Source organism: Eurytemora carolleeae, unplaced genomic scaffold (assembly GCF_000591075.1).
Source record: "Eurytemora carolleeae unplaced genomic scaffold, Eaff_2.0 scaffold17, whole genome shotgun sequence".
Taxonomy (NCBI): domain Eukaryota; kingdom Metazoa; phylum Arthropoda; class Copepoda; order Calanoida; family Temoridae; genus Eurytemora; species Eurytemora carolleeae.
Window position 1 is genome coordinate 141,222 of NW_019396047.1, and position 16,173 is coordinate 157,394.

Here is a 16,173-nt window from a genome sequence, read left to right on the forward strand (position 1 = left end):
AATGTAAACAATGGTTTTTTTAAAAATAATGTGCTCCATGGTATGGTATACTAATCTGCTCTATGGTTTGTTAAATCTAATGTGCTCTATGGTTTGTGTAAATCTAATTTGCCCAATGTTTTTTTTTAATCTAATATGTTCTTCGTTTGTGTAAATCTAATGGGTTTTAACCACAGAGTTGATATTGATAGAGGTTCAATGTACTGAGTAGAGAAGGCAAGCTGTGCAAAACTATACGATTTTAGAAAAATTGGGGTTGTTTTAAAGTATTCTTAAAAACAATTAATTTTCCAGCGCTTCCTTTTTTTACTTTCTAATTTTTTGTTTACATTTTAGGGGGAAAATATCTGCATATCTCTCAGATTATTTAGCATTCATGTGTACGCCAGAAAAATGCCTACTAAATATATGATCTAAATATGTGCCAAACTCCTGCAGACTCTGCAGTATGTGCAATGTATGAACCCCACTTCCTCTTGGTATCGAGGTTTCGTGAGATGAGTTGGCTGATGTACTCTATGGTTTGTTAAATCTAATATGCGTTATGGTTTGTTAAATCTAATCTGCTTTATGGTTTGTTAAATCTAATATGCGTTATGGTTTGTTAAATCTAATCTGCTTTATGGTTTGTTAAATCTAATCTGCTTTACGTTTTGTTAAATCTAACCTGCTCTATGGTTTGTTAAATCTATGTTCTCTATGGTTTGTTAAATCTAACCTGCTCTATGGTTTGTTAAATCTATGTTCTCTATGGTTTGTTAAATCTAATCTGCTCTATGGTTTGTTAAATCTATGTTCTCTATGGTTTGTTAAATCTAATCTGCTCTATGGTTTGTTAAATCTAATGTGCTCTATGGTTTGTTAAATCTAATATGCTTTATGGTTTGTTAAATCTAATATGCTTTATAGGTTGTTAAATCTAATCTGCTTTACGTTTTGTTAAATCTAACCTGCTCTATGGATTGTTAAATCTATGTTCTCTATGGTTTTTAAAATCTAATTTACTCTTTTGTTTGTTAAATCTAATCTGCTCTATGGTTTGTTAAATCTAATTTACTCTATGGTTTGTTAAATCTAATTTACTCTATGGTTTGTTAAATCTAATCTGCTCTATGGTTGGTAAATCTAATGTGCTCTATGGTTTGTAAAATAATATCTGTTCTTTGGTTTGTTAAATCTAATGTACTCGGTATTTAACATTATGTGCTCTTGGTTTGCTTAATGTAAAGTGCCCCACGGTTGGATTAATGTAACGTGCTGTTTAGTTACTGGAAGAAGTTGCAGCTCTTCTACTGGAAAAAGTTACAAGGAATATACAAAAAAAAATTAGTTTGAAATCTTCCATATCTTTTCTGGAGAATAATTGATAATTTTTATATTCTTAAGTTTATTTTGCGAGCAAACACTGTGACTGTAAAATAAGTAGATGAATTAAGATGTCGCAAAGTCGTACAAGTAATTTCTCATTGGATTTTATTGATTATGAGTTGAGTAAACGTTAAGTACCACAACCAAGCATGTTTTAATTTGTTAAAATTAATCTTCCATTTGTATTGGGTTAACTGGTTTTTATTAATAAGTTCCTAAAGAATAAAAGTTTAATTGGATTTTTTAGTGCTGGGTTTTCTCCTTCTCTTCCCATTTTCCCTTTGCTATTCACCCATCCTTCTTTTTTTTCCCTTTTTTTAAAATTACTTTGTGAATTGTGTAATGTATTCGTTATTTGTTAATTTAAAAAAATAAAATGTATCTATAAAACTTTGGAGGGCCAGCCAATCAAAACAACCAGAAATGGTTGGGCTGTAGCCCTGGCTAATTTATTTAGTAAACAATTATAAAATGTAAAATGTAATTATTATAATGTTAGCCGAAATATATATCTATCTATCTAAAACTTGTATATACAGACGAGATTGTGTTCTATGCGGGGTTCCTTACACAGCTCTACCCATTGCTACCCTGATGTCGGTAAAGGCTGACCTGGGAATGGTTGTCAGGTAGAATCTTATCTTTCTTTCAGAAGTCGGTAGTATTTGTTGTTAATTGATCTACATCTTATACAATCCTCTTGGAAGAAAAAAACTTCTTTTAAAAAAAAACGGAACTTACTACTCTCATCAAAATATCTACTTAACACCGAAGGAAAACTCTAGTCTTTTCTTTATATATAAATACTAGCTTGGGAACCCAGCTTTGCTCGGAAACAAAGTTTTCTTTATATGAGTCGACCTAGTTAACTTAGATCTTTTAAACCAAGCTAAGAACATTTCCGTGGTTCTATAGAGTTCCTATGTCAAAATTTGATGCAAATCTATAAAGGAATTCCTGAGTTATGATCGGACATACACATAAACAAATAAACAGAGATTACTTCTTAATATACCTGTATATAAAATACGAGATACTCTCTTTTATTACCAGCTCCTTACTCCTAGCCCCGTATGACCTTCTGGTTTTAAGGAGAAAAGAGGCGAAGTCCTACGGAACCAAGAAGATGGTTGAGGGTGTGTGGACAGAGGGACAGAACTGTGTGATCGTGGAGGATGTGGTTACTACAGGAATACCAACAACATTTCACTTCTATTGTGGTCACATTATTCATTTATAATACAGAGTTGCCCACAGCAGACTTCAGTGCGCTTTATAAGTTCAAATAAACTAATTACTTGTCTCATGCTTTTTATCCTTGTATCATTGCAATCTGATGTCGGAGAACTCTGCTAGATTAAATAGTCAAAAGTTTGAGATATCAAAGTTTTACACCATCAGATTGCAAAGATATAAGGATAAGATAATTAGAGTAATCAGTTCGATTATATATGGAACAATCCCGTCTAATATTAGACACAAATATGTAATTAACTTCAATATCACGTTTTAGCCTTTGAACCACAGTAGCTTAAACCTATATACAAAACAGCTCGGAACAATTGATTCTTGATTTTTCTATTTTCTGACCTGCAGTTGGTTTTAGGTGGAAGTGTGATAGAAACTGCTAATTTACTCAGAAAACTAGGACTGACGGTGAGTGGAAGATTTCTTCAGAGCTGTCAACTAGGATTTCTTTGTAGGTGGAATGGCAAGAGAGATAAATATTTTAACAGTCCCTACTTCTACGCATGCACGTATATCAACTAACATTTTCATTAAAATACGGCGACGATTTACCTAGTTATAATATAGGTTACTGAGTGCATAGTGCTGTTGGATAGAGAGCAGGGAGCTGTAGATAACCTCACTAAAGCGGGGATATCTGTCATCACCTTAATCTCGGTTTCAAAGTAAGTTTAGCTTAAACATGTTTACTTGTACCTTCTGCTCCTTGTACCTTCTGCTACCATTATAACAGTTGGACTATCTGGGCCAATTATGAATTCGTTAAGACTATTAAATCGTATCTTAATCCAAACCCTAGATTTAAAAAATTGGGAGGAATAAAATTCAAGACTTAACTTTGATTTGTGTTTATCAAACCGGTTTCATATTGTATTTAGTGGATTTTCATGGCTGGAAATGATGGATTTTGGGATTTGTTTAAAATAAGACTTCTTTATCTATTTTGAATTTGAACAGTGGACAGTTAACCAGGATTTTATTTCTAGGGTTCTCGAAGTTTTACTCGGCGCAGGACGGATATCATCCTCTACTGTAGAGGCAGTCAATTCCTTCGTTCTAAACAATCAAACTCAAGGTAATACATTTTAAACTCCTAGCATTATTTAAGTTATAAGTTATAAGATTACACTAGATCATTCATAGCGTCACAATATTGATTTATTGGTCCTTGTACAAGTTACTTTTTAGTTTATAGAACATAATGACATAGTTGAAACTCAATTTATTGTAGGTTTAGGAGCGGATACTAGTTCTGTTATAAAGACAAGGTTTGAAACAAGGTTGGATACTATGAAGAATGCTGAGAAGAAACAAGAGTCTACGGAGTCGGATTTGAATCTTGTCTCTACGCGGCTCATGGAGATAATGCTGCGTAAACGCACCAACCTCTGTGTTGCTGTTGATCTTACTTCAGCCCAGGATATTCTAGAGTTGGTGGAGAAGGTGGGTTAAATATTCTAGAGTTGGTAGAGAAGGTAGAGAAGGTAGGTTAGATATTCTAGAGTTGGTAGAGAAGGTGGGTTAGATATTCTAGAGTTGGTAGAGAAGGTGGGTTAGATATTTGAGTTGTATAGAAGGTAGGTTAGATATTATAGAGTTGGTAGAGAATGTGGGTTAGATATTATAGAGTTGGTTTAGAAGGTAGGGTAGATATTCCAGAGTAGGTAGAGAAGGATGGTTAGATAGTCTAGAATTGGTAGAGAAGGTGCGTTAGATATTCTAGAGATGGTAGAGAGGGTGGGTTAGATATTTAGATTAGGTTGAGAATGTAGATTAGATAATTGTAGTATAAAATTTGCTTCTGACCGGTTCAGCCATGTTGACGTTTATTGGATAAACAGACAGGCCAAATAAATCTATGATCATATTTAGATTGGTAGTTCTGTAGCAGTTGTTAAACTCCACGCCGATATTGTGAATGACTGGACTGAACAGACTGAGGTATATTATTAAATAAAAGCTAAACAAAAACAACATATTTTGTTATTTTGTCGATTTAAAAACAGTTGAGTAATTTTAGTTAGATTTCTATGACCCATTTGGTATTTATAGCGCTGCAATGAGCGTTTTGGAGATGAAATTGTTTTAAATAAAAATTATTTTCTGTTAAAGCAACCAAAATTAGGTCGACGTAAAAAAATTAGTTAGGCAACTTTTTGTGATGTTACTTAACAGATTTTTTTTTGTTAAGATTGATATTTTTGATTTAAGGTTGAATTGAAGAAGCTGGCAGATAAATTTGGATTCCTTCTGTTTGAAGATAGAAAACTGGCAGATATAGGAACAATAATATATAAAAAAATACAAGACCGAAATATAAAATATGGTCCAAAAAATATTGTAAAAAAATCTGACTGAATAACAAAGGGGGGTTCAAAGAAGTAGATTAAACAATAAAAACGATTTACCAAGGATTATTTGATATTAATTGTTAATATTTTGAACTAAAGGGAACACGGTGAGGCTACAGGCATTGAAGTTTTCCAGCTGGGCGCAACTAGGTATAATTCTATTATTATTTTGGATATACACCATATACAGCGTTTACCTTCTGTTTGTTACAAAAGTTTGTTCTTTTATTCAACTTTTGGCATGAGAAGTCATGAAATTTATTTTCTAAAAGTAATAAAAAGTTTTTAATCACGCCAAGTGCCTCGGTTTATTTTGTTTTGATCATTTGTTAAAACCGATCAGAAGGAAATAACAAATGATGTAAACAAAATTATTCCTAAAAAAGTTTTCATATTTCTAAAAAATATAAACATTTTTAGTGACTGTGCACGCTTTACCGGGTCCAGGTGTTTTACAGGCGGTACGAGATCTTCAGAAGTCTGGGTATTTTTATTATTTTTTCTCTTCCTTTTTTAGTTTTTAATTTAGAGAACCAGAAAGTTATGGAATGAATGTCGTCTTTGTTCTTCATTTTATTTTAAAAAATTCACTCAGGATTTTGTAATTTTAAATGTGTTAAATCAAATCCTTATCGACATTTCATAATTAAAAGATAAAAAAGACGACGTTCATATTTCCTCGGTTTTCTGGGGTCTCACATTACAAATCAATGAAATCGTCCTTGTTTTCCAAATCCAGAGTTCAGAATAAATACATTATCTCAAGGATTTAATGAATACAAGGAAAAGTGTAACTACGTAGACGTGGTGGTGGTGGACTCCAGGTCGCTATCTGCACGGTGGTGAATAATGGCGCCCTGAAGGCAGTCTGGGATTCCATATTGGGCTTTCTTTCAGATTTACACTTCATTTGGTTCGGTTTGGTTTGGTTTGGTTTGGTTTGGTTATTTGATTTGATTTGATTTGATTTGATTTGATTTGATTTGATTTGATTTGATTTGATTTGATTTGATTTGATTTGATTTGATTTGATTTGAACGTTTAAAGTTTATGAGACATTATTTAAATACGTGTAGTTCCACTGCTTCTTGCTATACGTTAATCTGTTCTATTATTAAGACCTGCTGGTCTGGGAGTCCTGTTGGTGGCAGAGATGAGTTCTGCGGGGAATCTGATCTCTAGCTCCTACACCCAGGAGACTGTAAACCTGGGGGAGAAGAATAAGAATGTCGTCGTCGGTTTCATCGCTCAATCTAGAGTTAGTCAGGTGGGAGATTTTGAGATGCATTCAGTGTCTTTCATTTTGGGTGAAAGTTTAGGTTTAAAGTCTTAAAAAGTGCGGTTATAGGGATTTTTTTAATTTATCAGGATACGTTTTCCTACACTATTAAAGTAATATATATTGATTATTGCTACTAAAAATTCTTTCATAGTGCACACTGGAGTGGAGTTACATCAGTGCAAATTTCTTATAAAAATGCTTTATAGTAGACTTTTTAGTTCAGAAATTCTGTTAAAGGGGCTTTCATGGTCAAATCAAATTAAATTGACTTTAGTTTGGGGATCAAGTACATCTCAGCTTCCAGTTTAAGTTTTTTTTATAGTTTGGATTAATGGACTATGATGATCGGGGTTATGGGGACTATGGTAGTGAAAAATTGAGCTACAGTCTTAACATATGATGCGGTTTAAAACTTTCATAGTGCAGTTAAAAATGGGCTGTCAAATTTGGAGACTCATACAGTGACAACAAGAAAACTGTATAGAAAAGGAAGACGAAATTAAAGCAATACGGAAGTGCATTTGATGTTTTTACCAAGCAAATAGCTTTACTTTTTATTAAATCAATTATTATGTGAAATAGGTCTGTTAACACTGCACAATTACTGTGCCGCATGTGTTCGCTGGACTATTTTAAGTCAAAACGTGAGTCTAAAAGTGAACTTCTTATTCCAGAGTTTTGCAGTTATTATTGGAGCGGGGGAAGGCAGGCGGATATAAGCCACAACATTTTCTCCTCCCATGCCATAAATTATCTTTTTTGTCGTTTGATAGCCATAAGCCACAACCGTCTGGTCTTCAATGCCACACAGCATTTGAGTCTTCAGGCAATTGTTACGTTTAAAATGATGAATTTAGTGCATTGAAATTGCTTTTACAAAAATTGAGCCTCATTACGCAGAATAGTCTGTAGATTAAGAAAAGATGAGAAAAATCACAATATAAACTGTCATTACAGGTTTCCACCAAAAAATTCTATTTTGTAATTTTCTCATAAAGTATTGCAAATTTTAGGTTATGGGCGCCGTTTAAACTCAAGAGTATGTTATGGTTCACCATTTTTATTGTTCAAAATATTTTTAAAAAAATTTGCCATTATATTGGAAAGATGGACTTTATTTTTGGTGAAAAGTAAGTTTAGCAGTTAACATTAAAAGAATCATCATTATTTTAATATAAAGATCAAATATAAATGTCTTTTTAGATATCTTATGCACGTCGTGGCTGGATTTCAAATTTCAAATCACTAAATTTACCAATTGAAATGTGATAATTGCCGGAAGACTAAGATGCTGTGGCATTGAAGACCGCACGGTTGTGGCTTATGGCTCTCGGAATAAAAAAGCTAATATGTAGCATGAAAGGGAAAAATGTTGTGGTTTTCGGTCGCCTGCCTTCATCACTGTATATGACTGCAAATCGGACATTTTTTTATAAAAAAAAAAATTAAAGATTTTTGCAAGAAATATGAGAAAGAAAAAAGTTTGAATGTCAAGTGCCAAATAGGCATGATTTTAGGTTCAAAAATTAAAAACGCGTTTTCTAAAAACTATAAATTTTCCCACAAGAATTTTCTAATTATTATTTTCTGTTCTAGGACAATGATCTGATACAGCTTACTCCAGGTGTTCATCTCTCTCAGGACGGAGATGAAACTGACCAGAGATACGTTTCTCCGGCAGATGCCGTCTTGAAGCGTGGGGCGGACCTGATAATTGTAGGTCGAGGTATAACCGGGGCGGAGGATCCTGCAGAGGAGGCGGAGAGATATAAAAAGGCGGGTTGGAACGCCTACCTGGAGCGAACTGGTCAGGTTTAAGTCTGCAGATGGAAGATGACTGTAATATCGGGATATGGGGAAAATATCTTATATTTTACAACATGCATAATCTCAGACTATTTATAATCTCAAATGCATTTATACTCATAATGAAATAATTGATGTCTTTGATGTTAAAAAGATTTTAATCTGAAATGTGCCAATTTAATGAATTGTATCAATTTTACGATACTTAGGAAAATATATATTTCATCATTTGTGTAGTTAACCAATGTTTTTATTTTCTATGAACCAAAGGATAAATGCATGAATGAACGCATGTTTTATCCGCCCCAGGCAGGGAAAATTTTATGCTCCTACGTGTAAGAAATGCAAGGTTTCGTGTCGGTGAACTATTTTACTCTGGGTAGAAAGCTGGACAGGCAGAGAACAAATCGTGGCATTAGCGCAACAAGTATCCAATTTTAAACATCCACAACCCTCCTCTCTATTCTGAATATCAAGGGTTTTTTATTGTAGATTTTCAGAAAAGGAATTTGAATTTTCAGATGATATGAAGGACGCAATGGCGAAAGCAGCTCCCACTGGAAAGGTATTGGGCGCGACATTGACTTGAGAATATTTAAACCATGGAAATCTTTATCGGAAAAATGTATATGCAAGAAAAAATAAGTGGGATGTATATTGTATATGTAAAGTAGTAAAACCCGTCTACAGGCGAATTGATGAAGTTACTTTCGGTCGACTACGATAGAAGAACATATATCACTTCTGAACTGAAAACAGCATACATCTTTTTCTTTCAACTAATGCATAATACTGAACATCACAGAATTTGAAAAACTGCTTAATCCTGCTTAATCACAAAACTAGTTTTTACCATTGTACGACTGGAACATTTTATTTTCTCTTGTATTATGTTTGATCGTTCGTTATAAGTTAAAATGATTGATTAGATGGAAAACTAAATTTACCAAAAATCCCTAAAAATACAGGTTTGTTTTGTATGTATGGAATAGACCCCTTTTTTAAAATCTCCAAATAATAAGTGTGTGATAGTGTTAGAAAATAACTGACGAATTAAGAAAATTGTTAAAGATATCTGATGTTACAAATAATAAGTACGAAAGCTTTTAATTTGCTTGTAATTTTGATTGTATTTTACAAGTTTTCCTCATTCCTGTGGTCTTGATTGATTGAGTCTTGGTTGTTATTAATTAGTGGGTTGATTGGCAGGTAACTGATGCCCCTCTGACCGATGAAGAAATCGACGAACTGTTGACGAAGCTAACGAGTGAGGAGATAGAGAAGCTTCTAGAAGATACTGATCCAGATGATACGCATATGCCTCCAAGTGCCAGGTTATTTTTTACACTTACTTGGGATACTATTCAGGATTATACAGAGCGCTCCATATCATATTGGATGATCTCCAAGCTTTAACGCCAAAAGACACGCATAATGCTCGTAAAACCTGAATTTTTATATTAGCCTTATACATTTTAATAAAATGATTAATTTGTTTCTTATTTTTTCTGAGTAGTCCTTTAAATCTCAATTTAAAGCTATTAACGATCTAATATAGTGTATATATGTATGTGGAGTGTCCCTAACAATAACATGTCTAACAAGATTTTGGATAACTAACCATTAACGGGTCAACGAAATCTGAAGAAAAAATAGCAAGTTAAATATTTTTAATAATACAAAAACCATATTGATACTAGAGATACTTTTCAAATTTTGCATCCAACGAGGGAGGGGATATAGGGCCGCCAAGAGCCCCGCAAAATGCCTCCGTATTCGCAGAAAAGTAAGACCTGCGCAACCCTTAAACGTTAGAATAGATATTATAGAAGTATTAAATAAATAAAATTTATAATCTTTGAATAATTATACAGTGTTTTCATGAATATCCAAAAAGCATTGCATAACTATAAAAACGTTAAATATTTTTTTAAATATTTGTATACATTACTTCTAAAATACCTACACTAAAGGATGTGAGTAGCGCCAGGTCATTTTTAATACTCATCTGCGAATCCAGAGGGTTAGAGACCATTTCACGCGACTCATGGCGTCCCTGCACCCCCTCCCTAATCCTACAAGTAAAAATATTGTTCCAACAAAACAAAACTCAATTGTTTAAGTTGGTTTTATTTCCTAGGTGCACTTACCACTGTGAGAAGGCTCCAACCGGACCCTTGAACCGTAAAGCACTGCTCAATTATATATACGACCAGGCAAAGAAAACCCCTGACCAGCAGGATTATGTACCGCATGTACCGGGAACTGTACGCGGCAAAAAATGGATTAATCCTCAAATACAGGTTTGGATTTCTAGTACATTAGCCTAAGCACTAAGCAGACAAACATTTTGATATTAATCTTCACATATTTCAGGAAGAAAGTTTGGACGATTTCCAGCTGGATATAGATCTCGGCGACGAAATAGAAATGGCTTTAAACGATGCCTCAACACAAGACATGATAGATCTAGCCGGGATTATGGGACTTCACTCTTTAATCAACCAAGAGCAATACCACGCCTCACAGTCTGACAAAGCGGACAAGGCAGATCCAAACCTGGGCTGGGACGGAGTAACTAAAGCCACACCCCTCAAGTATTATCCTCCTGAGGCGCCCAACCTTACCAACCCTGACGAGGTTCTTGAGAAGATTATTGAAAATGATGAGGAGCAGAAGGAAGTGAACTTGAACAATGTTCCGGTCCCGGAGAAAACGTTCTTAGAAATATTCAAAGCTCTTCAGAATAACAAAGTTCTTCACAGTCTATCTCTTTCTAACACCAGTCTTACAGATTGGGCAGCCTGTAATCTTGCGCACACACTAGAGGCCAATGGAACCATTGAGAAGCTGAACCTTGAGTCCAACAACATCACCCCGCAAACGTTGTCTAAATTGTTTGAGGCAATCAACATCCAGGAGTCGGTAACGGAGTTGAAAGCTCTAAACCAGGCAGCACAGTGTTTGGGTAACAAGGTTGAGATGGCGATCACCAAGTCAATTGAGAACAACAAGACCCTACTGAAGGTTGGACTCCAGTTTGAGTTCAACGACTGTAGGAACAGGGTTGCAGTCCACCTGCAGAAGAATCTGGACAGGATTCGTCTCAAGAGAATTGCGGAAAAATTTATCAGTCGTGGAAACGCAACTGCCGGATATTTTGCTCCGCCTCCGGGCTCTCTTCCTGTCTGGAAGAAAGCTTCAACTCCAGAGTCGGAGTACGAGTATTATTATTCCGATCACTCAGACGACGAAGACTAGACCAGGACGGGTCGGGAAGAGACGGAGAAGTAGAATAATTATACTTTGTATTAATGTCTTCCATTTTTTATATTTCTATCTTTGCCAAACGTTTACCAAAGAAATAGGACAATCTCAAAACTCGTAACTTAAGGTGCTAAAACTTATACAATCTAGTCGAAAAAATAAATATTTGTCAAGAAATTTAATGTTTGTTCATCTATAAAATATATATCTGAATTTTGGTGCTTTATGACGACCCACTTTCAGAATGAAGTCTCTGGACAAAATGCTGGCTGACCGGGTGATAAAAACCATTAATGAATGTTTTGGTGATGATGTGACGAAGCTCAGAAAGGTTAATGAATACGAAGCTGACTTTGAGGAGAAAAAAGCTAGACTGGAGACAAGGTAACAAGTTGGAATAAATCTGCCCAAATCAAATAAAATCTGTTTTTATCATTTCTGAGGCAATAAATTGGATTAAAGTTTACTTTCCCTTAATGATAAGGGCATTTATTTTATTTTATAACGGTTCTTACTTAAATATTATAATTTTTTAGTACAGTCATACTCAGAAAGACCCGGAACTAACTTAAAATTAATCAGACGATTTTACAATTTAATTTTACTAATATTATTATTAAAACGATATATACAAAATAGCCGAGTCCTTCCAATTATAAAATATGATCTGCCTTTATGTGTGTTTAAAATTATAAATGTAAAGCCGTCTGACAAACTGACAATAAATTCCGGGTCTTTCAGGTTATGACTGTTTCTAAAATATTTGTTCTCCAGGTTAGATCACGCCAATTCTTCAGTTTCACATGAGATTCAAGATTTGCTAAATTCAGGTTTGTTTAATGTTTAAAACCTTGTTTATGGCTTTAATATATTTTGTTTATTTTGATTTATGTTGGCGGTAAGCAATAAGCATCCGAATTGTCAAGAGTAGTTGTTTAAGTACTTTATGACTAAAAACATAAACATCAACCATCATATATATTATGATAATCTTATGAGGAAAAAAATGTAATAATGGAAATTCTTAAACGAGATGAAATAATCTTGATGTATTCTTTAACGAAGGCCGCAGGCCTGAGTTAAAGAATGCATCAAGATTATTTCATCGAGTTTAAGAATACCATTATTACATTTTTATCCTCATAAGATTATTATTATATCATATTTGTGAGGTTCCATGGGCACATACCCAAGAAATTATATTAAAAAATAATTCTGGTGAAAACCGACTATTTCAAGTTGGAAGAGTTCACATTATGAAAGGTCGCAAATAAGTTTTATGCTCTTGTTCTGACTAACACTGTTTTTTATTTTTCTAATGTTAAAATGTTAAAAAAAAACATTTTAGAAGTAAAAATTGGTTCTTAAAGTCTGAGCGTTAAAGAATGAAAATTCTACACCTACAGTGTAAGAATAAGCATTCTTAAACGCAAGGAAGCGAACAATATTAAAATTGTTCCTCCTGAACCGTGTAATAATGGGAATTACTAAAAGATAGCTTTACTACTATGGAACCGAACAGATATGATATAATATAAATTTTTATGCGATATGATACAATACAATAAATTAATAATAAGTTAATAAGAAAAATTGGACCGCTAACTTTTATAGTTTGGGTGCTATGGAGGTTAAAAAATGTCAAAATTTTCTGTTTGTTTGTTTTTGACAAATATCAAGATTTGACACATGTTTTTACATTCATTTTTCAAGGGTTTTAATAAAATGTACTTCTTAGGTCTTTTACCGGCATGCACTGCACCTTACTCTACCCTATGTATCTATTTAAAAAAAAATTCTAAAACTCCTTTAAATTACTATTCCTTAGAGTAAAACAATTTTAAGGTGATAGTGTCACAAATTATGGTGCTAGGGCTAAATAACTATGTACTCTTTTTAACAAACTTCGGTGTAATTTTAACAAGAAAAAATTAAGCAAATCTTGTTTCTATCTCAGGAGATAAACTGGAGAAGAGAGTTTCAGATCTAACTGCTCAACAAGATTCTCTTCTTATTATTGCTAGGTAGGATATTCTCTTCAAAAACACAGTTTTTTTAATCAGCATTAAGACCAAGGGACAAAGGTAAATACGAACAAACCTGAAACTTCAAGAAAGTTGGCGAATCAATATTTTTTCAGATTTTATGTCCCACATTATTTCGGATCGTTTATGGCTCTAAACTGCGATTTTCGGGACGAATCAAAAAAATTAAAAATGTATAAGCCTGATATGAAAATAAGCATGCAGAAAACACCAGGTTTTTCGAGTATTATGTTTTTATTTCAACGTTAAAAATTTTGGAGATAATCCAATATATGATATGGGACGCTCTGTATAAACTTTTATTTTTTTCAATACGTTTTATTTTCAGTGTTAATAGATAAATAATCTGCAAATGTATTTTGATCAGAGAACAATTAGTGATAATAAGAATAAGTTATCTATATTTATTGAACAACTAACTGCAGGAAATAAACTTCTAATGTCAACACTACAAATGGAAAAAATATCTCATTTTGATAAATGCAAAGGTCCGGGAATTTGTTTTTATACCGACAATATAAAATGTACTTTAGTCGCCTCGATAAAGTTTAAACGTAATTAAAAAGAAAAAGTTTCTATAAACCGAAATATCTGATTTATTCTTACGGAACATCATTAGAATTGATAAAAATCTATAACTATACTGAAAATGCTTGATTTGTCCTTCAGGTTTGCTGGGAAAAGTTCTAAATGCACCTAATAATGTCATAATTATATGTATTATATGTAGTAACAATTGATCATATCGGTAGCTTCAAAACAGCTTTTAACTGCATATGTATCAGTAAAGTAATTTTAGAAATTAAGGTTGTTTCATAAAATTCTTCATCTCTCCTCTAAGTTTCTTCCCCTGAGGATTGTGAGGAATCTTCTCCACAAAGTAAATTTTCCCTGTAATTTTTCTAGTGCAAGGAAGGTTAGCGTCTACTAAGCTGCAAATTTTAGCTTTAGTCCATTCTTTCTGGTTTTGCTTCTGAACAATCCCAAGATTTACCTGTAAAAGATACAATTAATTAAAGCAAGCTGACATTCCTTCATTTTTTAATTCATGTACCTGATCATTTCCTGTATTAGGATCATACTCCCCCCAGACACAGGCTTCATCAATGGTTGGTTCTTTCTCCAGTAGGTTTTCTATCTCTGCAGGTCCAAACCAGTAGTTGTCCACTTTCAGGACCTCTCTCATTCTGTAGCTGAAGAAAATCTTTCCAAAATTGTCATAGTAACCAATGTCTCCAGTGAAGCCAAATCCATCTGAGTCAAAGAACTCATTTGTTTCTTTCTCTCTGTTAAGATATCTCATCATCATGGTGTTAGTTTTTACCATAATTTTTCCTTCCTTGCCTGGGTCCAACCTTTCCCCTGTATTTATATCCTGGATACAAATTTCAACACCAGCCGCCAGGCTTCCAAGCAATCCAAATTCTATATCTTTTACTTCATGTTTGGAAACAAACATAACTTCTGTACTTCCATACATTTCTACCAACGTTGCCTGGGAACCAAGCAGACTAAGAACTTTTTCAGAGCATCCTGGAGATACTGCACCTCCCAGAGGAGTAATATTTTTAACACCATTAAGGTTGTAACCATTGGTTTTTGTGTTGCTGACCTGAATATACTGACTGACTCCACAAAATACATGTTCAGGTTGAATCTTCTCTGCAACTTTTAGAAGATTCTCTCCTGAGAAACATTTCTCTTTCATAATGTAGCAAATAGTTCCTTTAAGAATGCCTAGGGTAAGGTTGAATGTAAAGCTTGAAATATGAAACATCAATGCAGAAGAAATGATTGTCTTTGGCTTTAAATCATGTCCAAAATAAAGGTTTAGAAGATTCTTCTGTGAATGAAGGATTCCCTTGGGAGTTCCTGATGAGCCACTACTCCACATGATAATCGATTCTCTATCAGGGGTAAAATCAAGCAGCAATGGCATTTTCTGAGTTTCTTGAACTCTCATCAAGGTCTGAAAACTCTCTACTCCTAAAGGAAGAGTATCTTGCTCTCCAGCATCCAGGATGAAATACTTAACATTCTTCCCTTGTAATTTCAATTCTTGTATTACTTTGTAATATTTATCCAGATAATCAATGCTGCTTACTAAAACCTTTGCTTTTGTTTCTTCAAGTTGTTTCTTAATGTTGGTTTCAGATAAGTTAGGATCCCCTAGACTCACGGTACCTCCACACAACCAGGCTCCGAACACAGGCCAGTAGAAGTCAAGACATGATGAATATCCTGTTTGAAGAACATCTCCAGGACCAAACCCTAAACTCAAAAGTGCACTCGCTACCCTTCTGCTGATCGGCTCTATTTGTGAAATAGTGCGAGAAGACCCTGTCTCTGTATCCACCAACCAGTCTCTGTCTCCAGTATCATCTAGTTCTTGGTTGATCTCAGATAGCAATCGTTCAATGTAGGGTTGATTAGGTTGTTCAGGTTTAGGTTCCAATGTTGAGTAAATTATTTTGTCTTTTATGACGTTCATGTTGATTCTAATATTGTTCAAGAATAACTGTCATCAAAGTAAAGATATCTAAGAAGATAACAGTTTGAGGTTCTGTACATGGGGGTGGGGTGGGGTCTCGTGATATGTGATAGGAATAAAATTTTGTTCGTTTATGTTAAAAAATATAATATATAATATTACAATAAGTCCAAGCATCATATCATAGCGTAATTGTGACCAAGATTACACTAATTTACTGTAATGTATAAAAATAATCTTTATTATAGTTCTAATTATAGGATTAGATTGTCGGGTCGGAGTGGTAGATAATCTATTATTACTAGTTAAAGAGCT

The 16,173-nt window shown here is 33.9% G+C and overlaps 4 protein-coding genes across 6 annotated transcripts in view; 3 read left to right on the forward strand and 1 right to left on the reverse strand.

Annotated features, from left to right (window-relative positions):
- Positions 1-8,577, forward strand: part of LOC111702887 (uridine 5'-monophosphate synthase-like) — a 10,513-nt gene extending 1,936 nt beyond the window's left edge. The window contains exons 2-14 of the mRNA XM_023474684.1: positions 1,266-1,309; positions 1,908-1,997; positions 2,461-2,558; positions 2,975-3,024; positions 3,184-3,281; positions 3,603-3,691; positions 3,848-4,059; positions 4,489-4,557; positions 4,828-4,897; positions 5,067-5,117; positions 5,388-5,451; positions 6,087-6,234; positions 7,846-8,577. Of these exons, the coding sequence (XP_023330452.1) occupies positions 1,266-1,309; positions 1,908-1,997; positions 2,461-2,558; positions 2,975-3,024; positions 3,184-3,281; positions 3,603-3,691; positions 3,848-4,059; positions 4,489-4,557; positions 4,828-4,897; positions 5,067-5,117; positions 5,388-5,451; positions 6,087-6,234; positions 7,846-8,067 (1,305 nt within the window). The 3' untranslated portion in view covers positions 8,068-8,577. The remainder of the gene's footprint in view (positions 1-1,265; positions 1,310-1,907; positions 1,998-2,460; positions 2,559-2,974; positions 3,025-3,183; positions 3,282-3,602; positions 3,692-3,847; positions 4,060-4,488; positions 4,558-4,827; positions 4,898-5,066; positions 5,118-5,387; positions 5,452-6,086; positions 6,235-7,845) is intronic.
- Positions 8,540-11,567, forward strand: LOC111702894 (tropomodulin-like). The gene is made up of 4 exons (XM_023474697.1): positions 8,540-8,620; positions 9,265-9,389; positions 10,196-10,358; positions 10,432-11,567. The coding sequence occupies exons 1-4, from the start codon at positions 8,582-8,584 to the stop codon at positions 11,314-11,316; spliced, it is 1,212 nt and encodes a 403-aa protein (XP_023330465.1). The 5' UTR covers positions 8,540-8,581; the 3' UTR covers positions 11,317-11,567.
- Positions 11,556-16,173, forward strand: part of LOC111702848 (RAD50-interacting protein 1) — an 18,056-nt gene continuing 13,438 nt past the window's right edge. For all 3 annotated transcript variants that reach the window (XR_002765512.1, XR_002765513.1, XM_023474631.1), the window contains exons 1-3: positions 11,556-11,706; positions 12,097-12,152; positions 13,280-13,346. Coding sequence is in view for 1 of the 3 variants with exons in the window: in XM_023474631.1 (XP_023330399.1) it covers positions 11,567-11,706; positions 12,097-12,152; positions 13,280-13,346 (263 nt within the window). In the remaining 2 variants the exon portion in view is untranslated. The remainder of the gene's footprint in view (positions 11,707-12,096; positions 12,153-13,279; positions 13,347-16,173) is intronic.
- On the reverse strand, positions 13,749-15,899 carry LOC111702879 (4-coumarate--CoA ligase 1). Its single transcript, XM_023474673.1, has 2 exons — positions 14,422-15,899; positions 13,749-14,361 (listed from the first exon to the last, which is right to left on the reverse strand). Exons 1-2 carry the CDS (start codon positions 15,856-15,858, stop codon positions 14,170-14,172), a joined length of 1,629 nt encoding a protein of 542 aa, XP_023330441.1. The 5' UTR covers positions 15,859-15,899; the 3' UTR covers positions 13,749-14,169.